The sequence below is a fragment of the Apteryx rowi genome, unplaced genomic scaffold, assembly GCF_003343035.1.
Source record: "Apteryx rowi isolate R43461 unplaced genomic scaffold, aptRow1 scaffold_4, whole genome shotgun sequence".
Taxonomy (NCBI): domain Eukaryota; kingdom Metazoa; phylum Chordata; class Aves; order Apterygiformes; family Apterygidae; genus Apteryx; species Apteryx rowi.
In genome coordinates, this window is record NW_020450529.1 from 1,002,670 (window position 1) to 1,019,020 (window position 16,351).

General features: G+C 39.5%; 1 protein-coding gene across 6 annotated transcripts in view; it reads left to right on the forward strand.

The window, feature by feature from the left end:
- The window catches only part of RAD18 (RAD18, E3 ubiquitin protein ligase), a 70,954-nt gene that overhangs the window by 25,974 nt on the left and 28,629 nt on the right, over positions 1-16,351 (forward strand). For 3 of the 6 annotated variants that reach the window (XM_026074906.1, XM_026074903.1, XM_026074902.1), the window contains exons 7-10: positions 967-1,043; positions 1,737-1,797; positions 9,851-9,985; positions 13,284-13,443. In XM_026074906.1, the coding sequence (XP_025930691.1) occupies positions 967-1,043; positions 1,737-1,797; positions 9,851-9,985; positions 13,284-13,443 (433 nt within the window). The remainder of the gene's footprint in view (positions 1-966; positions 1,044-1,736; positions 1,798-9,850; positions 9,986-13,283; positions 13,444-16,351) is intronic. The other 3 variants (XM_026074908.1, XM_026074907.1, XM_026074905.1) reach the window with 2 other exon arrangements.

Here is a 16,351-nt window from a genome sequence, read left to right on the forward strand (position 1 = left end):
TTTCCAATGGTAGCGGTGAACCTGAGGGGACTATAAAATAAGAATAGCTGAGCTTCTGAAGAAGCTATTCTTGGTGCCAAATTCCTGGATTTTGCTTAAACCAATTTTGAATAGGTTTTATTCCTTCACAGCTTAAGAGGCATTTTCCCACTCTGGTTACCTCACTCTATAGTGAGAGCATTTGTTTTAATAACCACACATAGCTATGTAGTGGTTCTGTAAAAATGATTAAGGGTAGAAACATATTAGTAAGTAAATGTCAAAGTAAACCAAGCAGAGCCCAGCATAGCTGTAGTTTTATTTAAAGTGTTAACAAAGCCAGTTATGCCTGAGGTGTCCGACTTAACCATTACAGTAAGTTGTAATTCATCTTTGGACTATGAGTTTTGGACATAAGCCTGCAGACAGTTTTGTTTTGCCTTGGAATGTAGTCCTTGGAGGTAAAAACGCGATAAGCAGCGTGGTTTTATTTTATCTCCCATTTCAGTATGCRTTGTAAAATGGAAACTTTCATAAAAAAGACATGCCTGTGGGTCACGGAATCACTATAATATGTTCGTATAAGATTTGGAGGAAATAAGACTCTGTTTTTCCGTGAGTTTAATAGAAAGGAAAGAGTAACGGTGCAGGAGGGGCTGAGCGCCAGCTGCGGGCAGGCACCCTGCACCCCTCCGCCAGGCCCCTCTGCCCAGGCCCCTGCCTCCYGACCCGGCCTGCCGTTCCCGCGTCCCGTGCACCGCTGCTGCGGCTCGTTCTTGCAAAGTAAAGTGGTTTTTCTGTATTATTAACAAAGGTCCGCTAGGCACTGGTGTTAGACCATTCAGTTTGTCCTGGCTTGCAATACGAGTCTGAGTTCTGCCTGTTGCAAAGCTAATGCGGTTTGTCCCTTTGATTTAAACTCACGGTAGTTTCATTCCCTGCTAACGACTCCTGTTTTAGAAATCTGTTTCTTGTGCTTTCAAACAGTTGCAGAGATTGTTAAAGAGCTGGAAAAGAATGAGAAGATTCGAGTTCAGCTTGAATTTAATAAACCTGGTGAAAACGTAAGCTGACTTCACTTTGTTTCTAAAGCGAAGGGGAGAAATTGCAGAGCGGGCACTGAGCATGTTTACCTATCATTTTATTATGGGAATTTGTGGATTCCCAGATTGCATTTTGGAACTGGTATACCATCTTATAATCAGCATGGTTTTCTCATACTGCTCATTTGTCATGGGCAGTTCTTAGCATACTGCTGATGTTTCTATGTCTGAACCATTTAAGTAGGAGCATTTTTTTGATTGCAATGAGAATTTTTGAGAAATGTTTCCCTTGGTCATATTGGAGGATTTTGACCCTCCATGGTAGTGTGGGGAATATTTTGCTTTCTAGAATTCTCTAGGATTTATCTAACAAATTCTTTGCTTGGGTATTAGCAATAGCTCCTGTTCTTTTCCCATGACGCATGATAATTTTGCGTCTCTTGTTGTATGTTTGCACAGTGTTAGGGAGTATTTTATGGTATGCACATGCTGGGTATAATGTGAAGTGGCTAGGCTTACTCCTGATGTCTTTGTGAAAGCAAAGCAAGGCGGCATATGTATATACTTTAAATATATATTGTCTGTGGGTGAGACAGAGCTGGTGGGGAAAAATGGACAGCTGATCCTTTTTCCAATTTTAAGCCTTTTGTTTAAAAAGATGCAGCTTTATCATCTTTTTCCCTCTGTAAATAAACATTTGTGTGATTTCTGCAGAGCTTGACCTTTACAAAAGACCAGACAGAGAAAGAAATAGATGAGATCCATGCTGATTATCGTAAGTAATATACAAATATTCACTTCATTTGCCTTATAAATTCATCTTCTCTTTACTTTGTACTAAAATACTTGGATTTTTATTTATTTATTTATTTATTTTTGAGTGTGTGTTTCCTCATTTAATAAATGAAAGTGGAGGTACCCTTGCATGGCCTGAAACTTCCTCTTTGAAACCCAATCTCCGAGTACTGACTTTTTATAAAACTCACTGCCAAGGCTGGGTAAGATTGAGAAGGAAGTTGATTGCTTCCTGAACACATCTCCGTTCATGCACTTGTCTCCTTAGTGGTCCTCCTATATACTAGTTGGATATAAGGAACAGGAAAGTAGAGTTTCTCTGTCCTCTGCATTGGGTATGTAATACACGGTTGTACGGCTTCATCTGAAATCCTCGGCAGAAATAAGGATCAGAACTTTTCTGAAGGGACTTTCTGTGACTCAGCTGATGTTTTACATCCGGGCCAGTGGTGTCACCTCTAGCTAACTGGGCTGTTGGCTGTCACTTGGAGAAACGCTRCTCCAATTTCCTGCTCTGTGTAAGATTCTCCACGTGATTCTTATGATGCAACTTTTGAAGTACAGAGGAGTGGTTGTGACTGCAGTGAAAGCTGATCCTGCTTTGCTTCACCCTTGTTTGCCCCAGATTGCTCAGCGCATCCTCTGAGTGTAACCTGAATTACTTGAAGAGGTTTATGTGAATTGGTTAATTATTTGGCCAGTTCTACTTTGTTAAAATTCTGGGCTTGCAGCAGGTGGCTCTATATATGAATTAAGTCACTCAGCTGATGATAAAGCATCATCTTTCCTGCTGTTGTGTCCCCGTGAACAATGGCATGCACTTCAGAGGTTTCTTTTAATATGCATAAGAGTTTTTGCAACTTTAGATTTTATATTATTTTCTCTCTTGAGCTTCTGGGCACTATATGACTTCTGCTTGGCAGGCGGTTTTTCAGATCTGGAGAATGACTGTGGCACAGGGAGAGAGATTGGAGTTGGCCAATAAACCCTCAAGACATGCTGGGCTGGTTCAGATCCCTCCGGGGCAACTCGGCTGTAGCATCTCGGGGCTGGCGAGGCTTGTGCTGCGGTGCAGCTGACGAGATCCGGCCAGTGCTAGCTCCCTCAGCCCTGGACTCCCAGTACCCCCGTTCACATGGATACTGGGGTTTTCCATTAACCAGGATATTCCCTCCTCCCCTTTACTCTTAGTGATTGAACACAGGTTTTATTTAAAATGCACCTATATTCTGGGTGGTGATTGGTCGTCTTGACCCCTCTGACTCATCCYGTACCAGATATGTTTGTATAATTTTAATCTTTCTTTCCCTCGTTTTTCTAGGTTTGCCTTATAGTGCAGAGTAGTATTAACTGACAAGTAATGTTCAAAGTTTGCATTTAATATGGCTCTTCTAAAGTACTTCATGGCTGCATTAGTTTCCTCAATCGTGTGTTTTTACATTTCTACAGTTGTCAAAGTGCCCTTATTGCTAACAGGTATATTTTAAAAGTGCCAAAAATGCCTTTTCCATATATTATGTGTATACTGCGATTCTCAAATCATCCAGTGTTTCCCAGTGCTCCTCCYGCTCCTCCTCTCCATGTGAACTCACATGTTTTCCTCTCCTTCCTACATCCTCTTCTACTTTCCTTCTCATCTGGCTCCTTGATTGCGAAGGGATCTTTTAAAAAGAGGATACTCTGCTCATTTTGTGGATGCTTCTCCCCCCATCCTGGGCAGGCAGTTGGGATTCAGTGCAAACCCTGCGCRATTTTTCTGTTGTTGTTACTTTTATTTTTTTACCTTGCGCCCTCCCTGTCCTAGAGACCAGTGTCTGTGCTGGTTATTAAACCTGCTTCTGCCATGATGGAATAACAGTTAATATTTGTTCCAGGAACTCTAACCAGAATGAATGATTTAAGAGGGGAGGAGGGGTGGAGGAGAAACAGAAAATAAATAAATAAAAAATATTGCAGAGGGAGCTATGGTTCAATGATATGGTTTTGTTTTACAACTTCTGCTTAACTTGCCTCTGGGAAAGCATAATATTTTAAACTATCTTTCACCTTACCTTGTACTTAAAACTCAAGAATTGTTTTCTCTCTCTGTRTGGAAAACCAGTGCCTTCTGGTTAATTTGGAAGCAAAGATTCTTGTGAGAGTTAAAGACTGCAAGGCTTGCATCCTTTTTAAGTAATTTAGTGAAGAAATTGCTAATGTAAACTGTAATGTAAACTGTTTTTTACAGCTGATTTTCTTAACCCTCTTTGTGTGTTTGTGCCACAGGTTTAAAAGCAGGATAGCATTAATCCACACATAGCTGTCTAGTGTTGACTTTTGATTYACAGTTTCTTTCCTGTTGCTTCCCAGTCATTTCACTTCTCTGCTCAGACATGGTAGTTGGCCATATAAAACTAAAACAATATTCAATGAGCATTRAACCCTTTTGCTTTAAACCATGGAGGAGCAAAGCAATGAAGGGACAACTTGTTCTGATTTTTAGGGATGTATTTAAATCTGCAATGTGGTCATATTTCTTGCGTTTCCTTGTATTGCTTCAGGCATATAAATAATTCCATAATGCAGCTAGACTTAACCTAATTGATTGTAGTTGAAAGATACCCATTTCTGTAAAGGCTAAATAAGGGCCTAAATCTTTAGCAGATTTTCCCCTTTCTTTCTGCTGCTATTCTTAAGTGTACRTGCACTGTGTGTACATGCACAGTGTACTTCAGGTTTTGAATCTTAGGTGTTCTGCTCTAATTCCAAGTAACTGGTTAACAATTATTCTCTTATCATACAGAAATCATTAGCAATATAATGCACAGAAATGTAAAATTGTTTAAAACTGTTTAATTCCTGACTGATTTTTTTTTTCCCCCACGAGGCTTTAGTAGATCTATTAAAAAAAAAAACAGTATTTTTTTATTTTGGATATGCAGAAGTTCTTTGTGAAGCTGTATCCTTGGTTGTGTTCACATCACTGCCTTGTAAGTTATATTTGCTTAAGTGAGGGGGAAATTTGGAAACAGGAGCCCCTGTAAGCCGGCTTTCCAAAAGGATGCTTTGCATTGCCGAGAATGACCATAAAGGACTTGCATTGCCTGTTCTTCCTTTTATTTTTTTCAGATCCAGTTTATCCTTTTTAGAACAAAAAGATRCTAAGTAACATCATAATTTTTTGAAACCAGTTATTTTATTCAGATGTATTGTTAAAAGGACTTATGGTCTCARAATTATTAAGGAAATCCCCAAGTGAATAAAGTAGCCTCAGACACTTTAATTGAACATTTGAAACTCTTAGAAAATTTGATAGAAAAATATTTTAAGATTAATAGGAGCATCCATGCTTTAAAATTATTGAAATATGATGACTGAAGAGGTAAATGTTAACTAGTGTCAGCAAATTATATCTGGTAGAAGCAATGGGGCAGACATAAGTATGCAGGAAGAGCTGTACATTAAAATTAGAGCACTGTTAGAGGTTAAAAGAACTTTTATACCATGCCTTAGCTATAGCACAGAGGAACTTTAAAAAGCTTTAATATGCAATGAAGTCTTATTTTTTTCCTTTTAATTTACACCATTTGCACCCTAGGTCTCTAACTCACAGCTGAGTTAATGTTCATTGACTTGTGGTTTAAGCTCTGTGAGGTTAAACCCCCCCAAATCCGTGTGTGGTTGTGTACTTCCGCAGGAAGCCTCCGGGACCGCGGAGCTGCCTAGCAGCCCGTCTGCAAAGCTAGGTAAAACCTGCAGTATAGACCCGTTTCCCTTCTCCTCCCTGCAGCTTGGCAGGCTCCTGGCGAATCGCAGATCACGCTGCGCTGGCAGCGTCTTCTCTCCGTATGCGAAGTGCTCTGAAAGAGCTGCACTTGAGCAGCTGCCGGCGCCTGTGCCGCAAAGGTGCAGTCAGAAAAATTACACTGTCCCATTTACTGTCTGCTCCCCTTGAATCCGGTGAGGGGTGGGTGGGACGTTTCTCCCTGCACCCAGTGTCAACCTCATTCTGCTTTCTTCATGGTCAGACCTCTATTCTAAAACTTAAAAAATTTATAGAGAAAAATACACTTGTTTAAAATAATGCTTTATGCTGCTCTTTCTGCTCATAAATATTTCAGTTTGCAATATGATTCAGCGACTTGCTGRTTTATATCTTGTATTTTAAATATTTGTAATTGCGCCTGCAGTTGTTTCRTTACTGAACTACCCATAACTTAAAAAAATAAAAAAATAAAATACAAGTGCATGGTATGTAGCTTCAGCRCAGCCATGTTTTACATTGTGTATGAATAGTGGCTTGTTTTGCCAGGACATTTCTTTTTAACTTTAAAAGCTTTGTAGTTACACCATAAAACAAAACAACAAAAATAGTAATACCGACACGTGGAAAAAATGAAGCACCAAAGGGATTATGTAATAAATGTGCAGTGGTTCAGATACAAGCATCTGGGACAAGAATTTTCTTTTTATTAAAAGCCATTGACCTTCTCTTCTGTGGTGTGCTCTGCTATTCGAAGAGAAGGGAATCGGTTTTAAACAGTACGCGGGGAAATTATTTAAAATTGGTTCCCTTCCGTGGGGCAGAAGTTAGTGTTGTTTTCTCTGAGCTCTTCTCCCCCTTCCCGGTCGCCGCAGTAGGATGCGAAGCCCCAGTGAGATGCGCGCCCACGCGCGGGAACGCGCCGTCGCGGCAGGCGGYGGGGTCGGGTGGCATCCCGCTGTCCCGGCGGGCATCGGCCTCGGAGAGGAGCTGGACGGTCTGAAGGGCGGGCATGCAATCCCCGTGTGCGTCTCCAGCGGGATAGCGCGGCCTGGGCCGCAGGAACGGCCGTGAGCTCTGTTACAGGCGCCGCGGCGCAAGCGGGGCGATAGGGCAGCRCCGCGGCTTCGCTCGTCTCTAGCCCTTGGTAAAAGAAAACAGACCGTGTGTGTGTAATAAAAGGTGTACTTTTTTCCAGGCATTTTTTCGTCAAGAGCTGTGTAGTTTAATCCGTCGCTATCCATTATCACTATATTGCAAATTCTGAGAAGTTATTTCCTTGCAAGTTGTGCATGTTCTCACGAGCCGTTTGCTGTCTTTGGTGGCAGGAGAGAGTATTATTCTCTTATGGCTCCCCAGAATCCTGTTTTGTCCAGTGAAGCACTGGAAAACATTCAGCTTCTTGGATTTGGGATTTTATAGTCTGTTGGAATTTGGAAGTCTCTGTGCTTGTTGTTTGGGCACAGTTCTGAGAAGCACTGGAGAATACGGGGTTATACACATTTCACCTTTTTGTGTCATTAAAAACAGTTTCGTTGCCACAGGAACATTTCAGATGTCCATCAGCCCTTATTGCCTTTTATATGGAAAATATTTTGAGTGCTTTTGCCATAGGCTAAAAATTAGTCTGGAAGATTTAGCTGAATGTATTTGTTTTCTCAAAATGACAAACCTATTTATCAGAATGACTTTTTGTTGAAAGTCCTTTCAAATAAATGAAATTTGTATTTTCTGCCTTGATTTTTAGTATATCAATATAAAACTATCTGTATGGACTGATGAACTTTCATGCTTTACTAGTGTTGAGTAATTACAGTCAAATATGCTGTTTTAGTAAAAGTTGTTGCTTTCTGTAGGAAAAACAATGTGTTCTCTTCGTACGCAGCAAATATTAGGTAATAATCTATGTAATTTGTCCGAGGAGACCTCTTACTTTCCCAGCCTCTGAGTAAAGAATTTAAAGTATCTAGATAAGAAACAACATTGCTTTGACTGAATACCAGAGGCTTGCTTAAAACATACTGAATGATTGCAAGTGCAAAGAATATACAAAACAGCAATGTTAACTGTGGTTAGGTGATCCGAATCAAAATGCATAAGCATGATACAAGGACTTTAGAAATTGCTTTATTGCAAAAATGGGGGAAAAAATCCAATGCTACTTTCAAGCAAGTAACAGAATAGTCATGAAATTTTACTCTTTCTCTCTAGTTGGAAGAATATACTCTAGTATTACATGATTAAAACATAACGTATGGCAGCCAGGTTAGCAGGGTGTGTGTGTGTGTGGGGGGGGTAACATCTTTTTTTTACTTTTACTAGATTGTTTGGGAAAGCGCATTTTGGGGCACACATGCTTTCCCTGGATCTTATTTTTAATAAGATTAGTCACATAGTCAAAAGTCTCTCAAAAAGCAAATAACTGGGATTTTGGATTTCATGAATTACAACTGTAAGATAAATCAGTGCAGAATAAATTTCACTCTTCCATGAAGAGGAATTTCATTATTTCTAAAGCTAGTTAACTGCACTTTCTGCTGAAGTATATCAGGTAGTGAGATTTCAGACATGGATAACTTCCAAAAGAGAAATTCTATAAACTCTGTTTTCCTTGTTAAATTTTCCCATTGCCTGTTAGAATAGACAAAAAGAATGATGTTGACAAAGAACAGTATTAATGTGCATGTGTTGTCATGTCTGCTGCATCACGGTCCGCTGAGGCCTGTGTGTGTGTGTTTGTTCCCCCCCCCCCCACACACATGGATTAACTTAAGAAGGTCTTGCTATATAAAATACGGATATGTCCGAACAGCTGGTGTGTATTACAGTTCTCCAAGTATGTGCATTATATATATCCGTGTGTGTGTACTGTAACTTAAAGTTGTACGCTTGTTGAATTCTCCCTCCTATGAGGAATACACAGCTCTTTCCATTTCTTAGCACTGAACAGCAGATTTTGGCATTGGAAAACTGTCCTGCATCCTACTTCAAAGGCACCTGATTTTGAAGGTTGATCAAATGTTTCACCGTGAAGCACTGAGCAGTCTTGCTTCCCTGTAAAATTCCCTTTATTTGCTAGTCTTGGGTAACTTTTTTGTCTTCATTCACAGATCAAAGGAATCTTCGCAGTTATTCTTTGTAAAACTTAATGGAGTGTGTCCCTACAGTCATGGTTTTATTCAGAAAATAGGATAGCGGAAGGGAACAGTCTGCTGAGATTGTCACTTTTGTGAAGTGCTCTGTTGCAGTCCTGCCATTGCTATAATTTCCAAAGCCCTAAAGGAGAAATGTGGTATAGAAAGTTAAATTGGTAAATGTGGAATTGTAGGATACCGCTGCAGTTAACTGGGGGCCCTTACTGTCAACCAGAGCAGCAAGTCTGTCGGGTCTGTGGGCTGGTAAGGGAAGATGGTGTTGAAATGTTACTATGAAGTTATCGTTTGTGTATTTAGGCTGAAAATCCGTTGTTTTAATTTTCCTAGTGATAATTTTCTTTTATTATAAAAAGCAGTTCTACAGGTAGTTCAGTGTGTTGGCTGGTCCAGGGGGTATTTCGAACGCTTTGAGAGCAGCTGTTGGCAGTGTGTTCTTTGACTGTGTGAAAAGATAGCAAGTCAGTTCAAGGTCACCTGCAATTATTTTCTGCCCTTTTCCACTGGAAAAGCCTGTCTGCGAGGGCAGGAGAGATGAGCCGGTTTCCGTAGCCGCTTCCCCCACCCCCCCGGTTGCACTAGGGTACGGCTGAGTAGCTTGGCATCGGGAACATGCACTTACCTTTCCTCTGCAAAACGCTTTGAAATTGCTAGTATCGCTTACACAAGCCTCTGGCAATCCAAAGCTGATGAGTTTTCGTAAGTTATTTGCCCATTTGGATTTGGATGAGTGGCACAGAAGTGAAAAATTCGCTCTTATTGCTAATCGTGCCAGTAAGCTGTGTGCACTACATCCTGATTCAGACAGGTACCATCAGTGCAGGCCTGTATTTTTCCTCCATGGTGTTTACTGTGTGGTGAATCTTTAAAATATGCTAATTGGCAATTTGATTGTGCTAGATGCTGTGCAAAAGTTAAGTTTCCATCTGTGCAAGTGTTCTTGACTCCTGGGTTAGTCTGTAAAAGCATAGACTCGCATTGGGGTGTTTAGTAGAACACTTAGCAAATTGCAGTGATAAGCCTTTTATTTTATTTTATTTTTTTTTCCTGTAACAAATATTTTAAATTCATATACTTTTAGGAGTCCTGTGACATTGATCACTTTGGTTTTTGTACAATAATGCACTGTTATGTTTCAGGGAACAAACACAGAAATGAATTTCAGTTTTTAGTGGATCAAGTAAATAATCGGTGGAAGAAAAGCGGTAAGAGGAAAACGGAAAGCGCTCAAAACAGGGAAGAAGCCACTGCTGAAAAACTGCCAACAGACACAGGTTAGTAATGTTGTTTAATGTAATCCACCTATCCCTGTGCACTAATAAGTGGATATCCCCAAGAAACATTCTTTCCTCCTGTCATTCTTTTACCATAGTCTTTAAGGGAAAAATCCATAAAAATCACAGACCCTAAACAGATTGACGTTGATTTAACATGATATATAAGCACAACATAAAATAAGTATGTGATTTGTCTGGTTTTAATGGGAATGTATAGATCTGCTTTACTTCTGGTGTATATTTTAATTAGCTGGTTGAAATGGTATCATAGGTTCTCATCCAAATCTAACAAAATCCCTGAGAGCAGGCATGTGACAATCTGCATCTTTGAAGGGAAAGTGATAATGATTATTGCCTGCTAGTTCCAGCTTTCCTGTGTCATAAACGTGATAGGGGGTCAGTGTACTGGGATCTGCAAAAGTATTTGTGTGGACTGGGACAAGTATGTATTTGTCCTGAGACTAAAGGAATAAAACTTTTCAGTTTCCTTTAGAATGTTTATACAGTATGATGCCACTGCTGTTTTTAATTCAGTTCATTTTGTGTTTGTATCTTTCAACACAGTGAAAAGTGAAAATGCACAACTTGCATGTTCAGTTAGGCAGATATGCTTTATGAGCTGGGAACAAAATCCAGCAAATGTTTGTTATCCTCACTGCCCACAGCCTCAAATAAAAAACCCCGTGTGCCACTGATTCGTTCCCTATAGGCTTGTCCACTCTCGTTTGTTTTATGCTATTGGTTGTTGTGGCAACGTGCATTYATCTTTGAGTGTGTGGTGTAGAAAAGCATTCCTCAGCCTAATATTTGTGGAGTTATAATGTACGAAGGATACTGAATTTCGGAGAGAATTTCATTGACCTGATTTGGATATGCTATTGTCTGTGTTCTTGGGAAAATATGGGAGTTTAGTTTGCATCAGCTCTCACAAATCCCTCCTTAATCTTTGGCTTGTGGTTGTCTCCGGAGCTGTTCCCTTTAGCCGAGCTCTCAAGAATAAAAATAAATGAAAATACCAATATAATAATATGAACTTTATCCTTATCATTTCATGCAGACCTCGGTGCAATGGATAATCCTTTCCATGTGAATGGTAAAAACTAAGGAGTCTCAAGGACAGAGTTTATCTTGTTTGACTTAATTTGCAGTGATGTCCCTCTTCTATAGTGGAGGTAGAAGCAATAGATTATTAATTAATGGGATCATAGACTTTGAAATATTAATTTCTAGTGGTGCTCTGTGGAGAGATTGGCTACTGTGAATTATTGGGCTTGTCTCTTCTATGTAGCCTTTCCCTTCATATGCTGAACTGCAGACTTTGAGAAGCTGAAGTGAAGCAACATAGCTTTTCCAAGAGAGTGCTCAAATGGAAAATAAAAAGCCATCATTATTTGTATCAGGTGTATCACTCCGTATCTTGTTGACTTATGTAGACTATACCATCTCATCTGATTCAAGAAGGGATTTTGGTTACGCCTGGTACGAGCGATCACAACTTCTGACAGACTTGCAAAATATTCATTACACTTTTTGTACACTGAGCTTCCCATAATCTCTGAAATTTCAGTTTCTAGTTTTATGCCAAACAGCTGCACCTGATTGTCTATTTGGTAACTGTTTAAAAAAAAAAAAAAAGCAAATAACCAAGAAGATTTATGAGTGGAGGGAACAAATGCCTAAAGCTTATTTCCTCAGGTTTTTTTTATTAACAGCAATTAGTCTTTTACTAAACTGGAAAGTAGAATAGTTGCAAGGAAGAAAAAGAACAGTGGTCTGACTTGCCATTTGAAAGCATCGCTCCTGAGAAGAGAAATAGCCTTATATGCATTCCTTACTACTTTATTTGGTTTCTCATAGAAGTAGATAGTGGAATAGTACAGAATTAAAACACATTTTTAAACCTTACTTATCTCCCATTGCCTCCTACTGCAGTACTAGTTGATTTAATTTAAATCGCTCTCAAAATCTCGCTCTGTTTTTGATGATGCTTTGAAGGTGACTATCCCTTACTGCCTTATGTGGCCTCGCTTTGCATCTTCAAATTTCTGATGTTCCTGCTGTTATATATTCTTATAATTTTTAAACATAGGGTTTTGCTTTGTCCAAGGGGAAGCACCGTAAGAATTTGATAAATATTTTTGATGCATCTGTTTTTGGCTGCATTATTGCACATGGTCTTTGTTCTTTTCAGTCTGGTGATTTCAGGAGAGCTGTGATGTGTTACGCTAGCTGGACAACTGACTCGCTGTAATGTGCTGTGTGTTTACTGCTGACAAAAATTTGCTCCTGATACTTAATTACACGTTTTGGGGAAGGGAGAGGGCAAACCCTGGCTGAATTCCACGTGTGCAAAGCCCCTCCACACTGGAGCTACGACGCTGTTTGACTATCTCTGTCGAAATCGTTTCTGCAGAGGCAGACGAGTTGAAGGGGTTTGAGTAGGGGAATATAGTTTGGCTCATGAGGATGCACAGAAGACTTGTGTGAACTGCCATAATAAGGATTATCAGTGAGTTGAGTCTCAGCATGGTTTTAATATTCGTTGCAACTTTCTAGTTAAATAACTTTCACTTGGAAAGATTTGTGGAGTGGGTGTAAAAGCAATTTATCTTTCCATACAATACTTTCTAGTCTATATTTTCTGTCTCTGTGGCAAGGTAGGGGGTCATCTTCTGGGAGAACCATTCATCTCTTAAAAGGTGAAATAATAGAATGGCTTTACAATTTGTGTGTACATATTGTCTAGAAATTATTTTTCCTATTAAAAAGAAATAAAAATCTGCCAGATTGATATTTTATCTTTGCTAGATGCGTTAGGAAATAAATCGTAATGTTTCCCCTATTGAAAACAAGTCTCTTAACTTGATCTGTAAAACTTTCAAGCTATCAAGCGGTCTTATCCTATGGATAAAGTGAGCTGGTATCAAGAACCAGAGAACAGAGCTGTCACATAAGTGTTTGCTAATTTTTGAAGTATAGTCACATCTTCTGAATGGTGATAAATGTCCTTACCCTTTATTTCTCTCCCTGTCTGTGCTTGAAATGGAGCAARGGAGTGTTTCTGTGGCAGTGGCTGGGTTGTGGAGTGGTGGGGTTGGTTGGTTGTTTTGCTGTGGCAGGAAAAGAAATCAAACCCTTTGAGAGTTTTGGGAAGCAAGCAAATTGGGAAAGAGGAAATGTTATTTAAATATTTAAAAAATTTGTTTTTCTTAAAATCTATCTTCAGGCAGCAGAAATTTAAACATTAATATTTTGCTTTGCCATTTTTGTTAATCTCTGCCTTTCTTCTTGGAAGGAGAAGATATTCAAAAGCAACATACAGATTTAGCTATTGGAACAGACCAGCTACCCAAAACAGAAATTCCTGACTGCAAAAGAAGTGAATCTAATTCCCTGGTGGAAGGCCAGAGATCACTCTCTCCTACAATCTCACAGTCATCAGGATCTACGAGCAGGTTAGTGAAGAAGAGTGTGTTCTCCTTGATTTGCACTAAATTAGACTAAATATGGAAAAATTAAAGTGTCAGCAGCCTTGGGCAGTATATGTTCTACTTCACAGGAGGGGTTCCTAAACTGTGGTTACTGATTCTTTCTCCTCCATGTTTCTGGCTGTTCAATTGCTTGAGAGACAGAGCTGAAATACATTCAGAATTTGCTTAGTAGTTATGTAATCACTTGGTAGAGGGATGTTAGTAAAACCATTCCTTTTGATACAAAAGTAGTGAGTGGGAGATCTATGGAGCCATAAGAAAAATGTTCTATGTTTTGCTTCCACTGCATTTTCTTTCCTTCTATTTGAGGTTTTTATTTAAAGAGCTCCAAAAACTGATGTAACCTAAGTCTTTTAATATTTTGTTTTTGAGTTGAGTCTGGCTGTAAGAAATAGTTTAAATTACATAATTACCTGCAATCAGTGGTAGAGCATCACTGAACCTTGAAGTCCTGACACCCATTCACTTTTCTTCCGTCAAGCATTTAGTTATATGTCTTGAAATTCCTCTGCTTGGTGTAAGGAGATGAAGGATCAAGGAAAGCTTTATAAATAATGCAACAAGACTTTATGCTTTTGATAGTGCAGTGATAATTTTATTGGAAAGAGACTCAGCTGCTTTCTTTACTGGCAAGAATTACTTTGTTAATGGAAAGCTGTTATTACTGATAAGACCTTTCTAGTCTTTGAAGATAGGTTCATACCTGCTAAAGATGCTTCGTAGATTATAGTTTGCTGTCTACTCACTGTATTCATTGACAAAGATGAAGATGATCTGTGCTTAGGTAAACATCCTTTTGCAACACTGGAYTCTGTGGCCCCAGCTGCTGGAAGAAAGGGGAAAAAAAAATCATCAAAAACAGATTTAAAATAACTTTTTTGCTATATGTCTAAAAGCAAGAGAGCTATTTCTGTTCTCTAGCTATGACAATAATCTTGCTATCTTGTTGACAGCAGAAATGAGAGCAGAAGGCCTTTGCAGGTCTGCATTATTATAAAGAAGAAGGTTTCTTATGTCTAGAAGTGGAAAATAATCACAGGAAGCAGCTGAAGGTCAGGTAGCAGATTAACAGCTGAGCTAGGAATAACATTTCTTGGTTTCCCATCCATTACACTATAGTAGGTGCCTCTTCCTCCTTGTTCTGCAAGTGTTCAAAAGAATATAATGCTTAGTTCATCACAGTTTATTAAAAGAACAATTTAGTCATTGAAAGATTTAACATCAACACATACGGTCATTTTTGTTCACAAAGAGGTTTTAAAAGTCAGCACAGGGATTAAGGGTGTTGCCTTTTACTAAGGTAAATATTAAAGAAACCGTGAATGAAATTCCAGGGAAATAAAGGAAAGAGGAGATCATCTCAGGGGATTAGAGAACATTAAGGGTTAAATTTCTTTGTTTTCTGATCAGTTTTTCCTGCCTGTTTCCATTTATTTGAACTAAGTGGCAGCATATAAGAAGTTGTCTGTAAAAGGCAGCCTGCTGCCTAAGCAGATCAGTTAGAGCAGTGTGCAGGCACCTGGCTTAGCGTTGTCTTGTGATTCAGAGCCGGTGCTCTGCTGACTTTAAGTACCTAAAGCCCTTTCAGCAATGGATCAAGAATCAACTCCTACCCTGGAGCAGGAGAAGCACCCCCAGAAGGATCTTACAGGCTCTCACTGGTCTGCGTTGTGACAGTCTCTTCCTGAAGCTGTTCCGCTCAGGATCTGATGCTCAGAGACTAAGTGGGCCAGGGAAAGGGACTGTCTAGCACCTGCTCGGAGGAGAAGCTGGCCATGATACTTGTTCCAAAGGCTGTTGTTATATGCTTGAAGCCTCAACTTTCCAATTGGCAGCTTGGGCCATGGCTGCTCTTGGGTTGACGGAGTTGTGGGGAAGCGTGTGGCAGCACAAACTTATCAAATCTGGTTCATGTAGCTGTTGCTACAGGACCCCGGATGGGAGCCCATCCCCAGGGCTTAGGCTAAGTCAACTCCCACAAACTTGTGCAAGGTGCCAAGCTTGACGGGTGCACAGCCGATGGGTGGAACCGCTTCATCCTCTCTGTGCCTGCGGTTGTAAGTGCCCTAGAGCTCTGGCAGTTATTCTAGTTCCACAAAATAAATGCCTTTAGCTTGGCTTTTCATCCAGAATTTAAACAAGATGTTCTGTTCTTCTCTGTTTTACTTATTTTCTCAATTGCAAGCTAACTTGAAAGACCTTGGAAAACCTGGAATTTTAAGATTAAAGCGTGAAAAACTTGGGAGGTAGAAAGGGCTTGTAGTATCTCTTCCAGGATATCATTAAATTTTGTTTCACTGCAGTATGTTGGTGTATGACTTACATTATAAATGACYCTGTCCGTCTCCCTTGACATTAATGTTAAACTTTTACTCTACCTTCTTCTGCCTGCAGTCTTATGTTTATCAACTCAGTCTGGATGAAGGAGTGTCTAAGAGACTAAGAAAGTTTGCTAAGGGGTTTTAGCATCTGGCTGTTACTCATAAATTGAATGTGCTTTCTTGAAACATGTTGGCAGATTTTTTGGGGAAGTGTGCATTTGTTTGAATTATGTCTGGCTAAAGATGGAGTTGTTTATTCTTTCCTTTTATGTATTCCCTCTCTTCAAATGAAATATTTCCATAAATTTCTTGAAGCAAACACAAAATCTCGCAGTTATAAAGACCAGTGGGTATCATTACAGCTGTTTGGACCTTCTTAAAAAAAAACAAACAAAAACCACACGTTTAATAGCTTTCTGTGGTTTAGTCTTAAATTCAACTTATGTTGAATGGGGACAGAATTACTAGAGGCTGCAAAGAATTGTTTTTCCAGAATCTCTCTGGGATTTTCTCTTTACTTTTCTGCTGTGTACATATCCCTTGGTTTGTGT